The sequence below is a fragment of the Gavialis gangeticus genome, unplaced genomic scaffold (genome assembly GCF_001723915.1).
Source record: "Gavialis gangeticus isolate Ggan-Ray unplaced genomic scaffold, GavGan_comp1, whole genome shotgun sequence".
NCBI classification, from domain to species: domain Eukaryota; kingdom Metazoa; phylum Chordata; order Crocodylia; family Gavialidae; genus Gavialis; species Gavialis gangeticus.
This window is the reverse complement of record NW_017728993.1, coordinates 25721209-25721583: the sequence shown is the minus strand read 5'-3', so window position 1 is coordinate 25721583 and position 375 is coordinate 25721209. Positions and strand designations below refer to the sequence as shown.

Sequence of the window (375 nt, the reverse complement as noted above, 5' to 3'; positions counted from 1 at the left end):
CCCCCGCCTGCTTCGCGCTTTTAGCAAGCCGGGCTGCTCCTCGTCCCACAGGAGCCCAGGGCGGGGGAACCCGCGCAGCCTCCCCGGCGCTGACTCCCCTCTCTCTCCCTCCCGGCAGACCGCAGCCCGCGGCATGGCCGCGTCCGTGAGCCGCCTGTGCCACGTCGCCTTCCACGTGCCCCGCGGGCAGGGCCTGGCCAGCGACCTGGTGACCAAGTTTCGCTTCCGCCCCGTGGCCGTGCGGGAGACGGCGCGCGCCCGGCAGCTGGCCGTCCGCAGAGGCGCGGCCGTCTTCGTGGTCAACGAGAGGGGGGAGGCAGCCCCGTCCTCCGGGCCCACGTGGCCGGCGCCTGCTCAGCGGCAGCCCCCGCCGGG

At 76.5% G+C, this 375-nt stretch overlaps 1 protein-coding gene across 1 annotated transcript in view; it reads left to right on the top strand.

Annotated features, from left to right (window-relative positions):
* The window catches only part of HPDL (4-hydroxyphenylpyruvate dioxygenase like), an 8968-nt gene that overhangs the window by 7508 nt on the left and 1085 nt on the right, over positions 1–375 (top strand). The window contains exon 2 of the mRNA XM_019528373.1: positions 280–308. Within this exon, the coding sequence (XP_019383918.1) occupies positions 280–308 (29 nt within the window). The remainder of the gene's footprint in view (positions 1–279; positions 309–375) is intronic.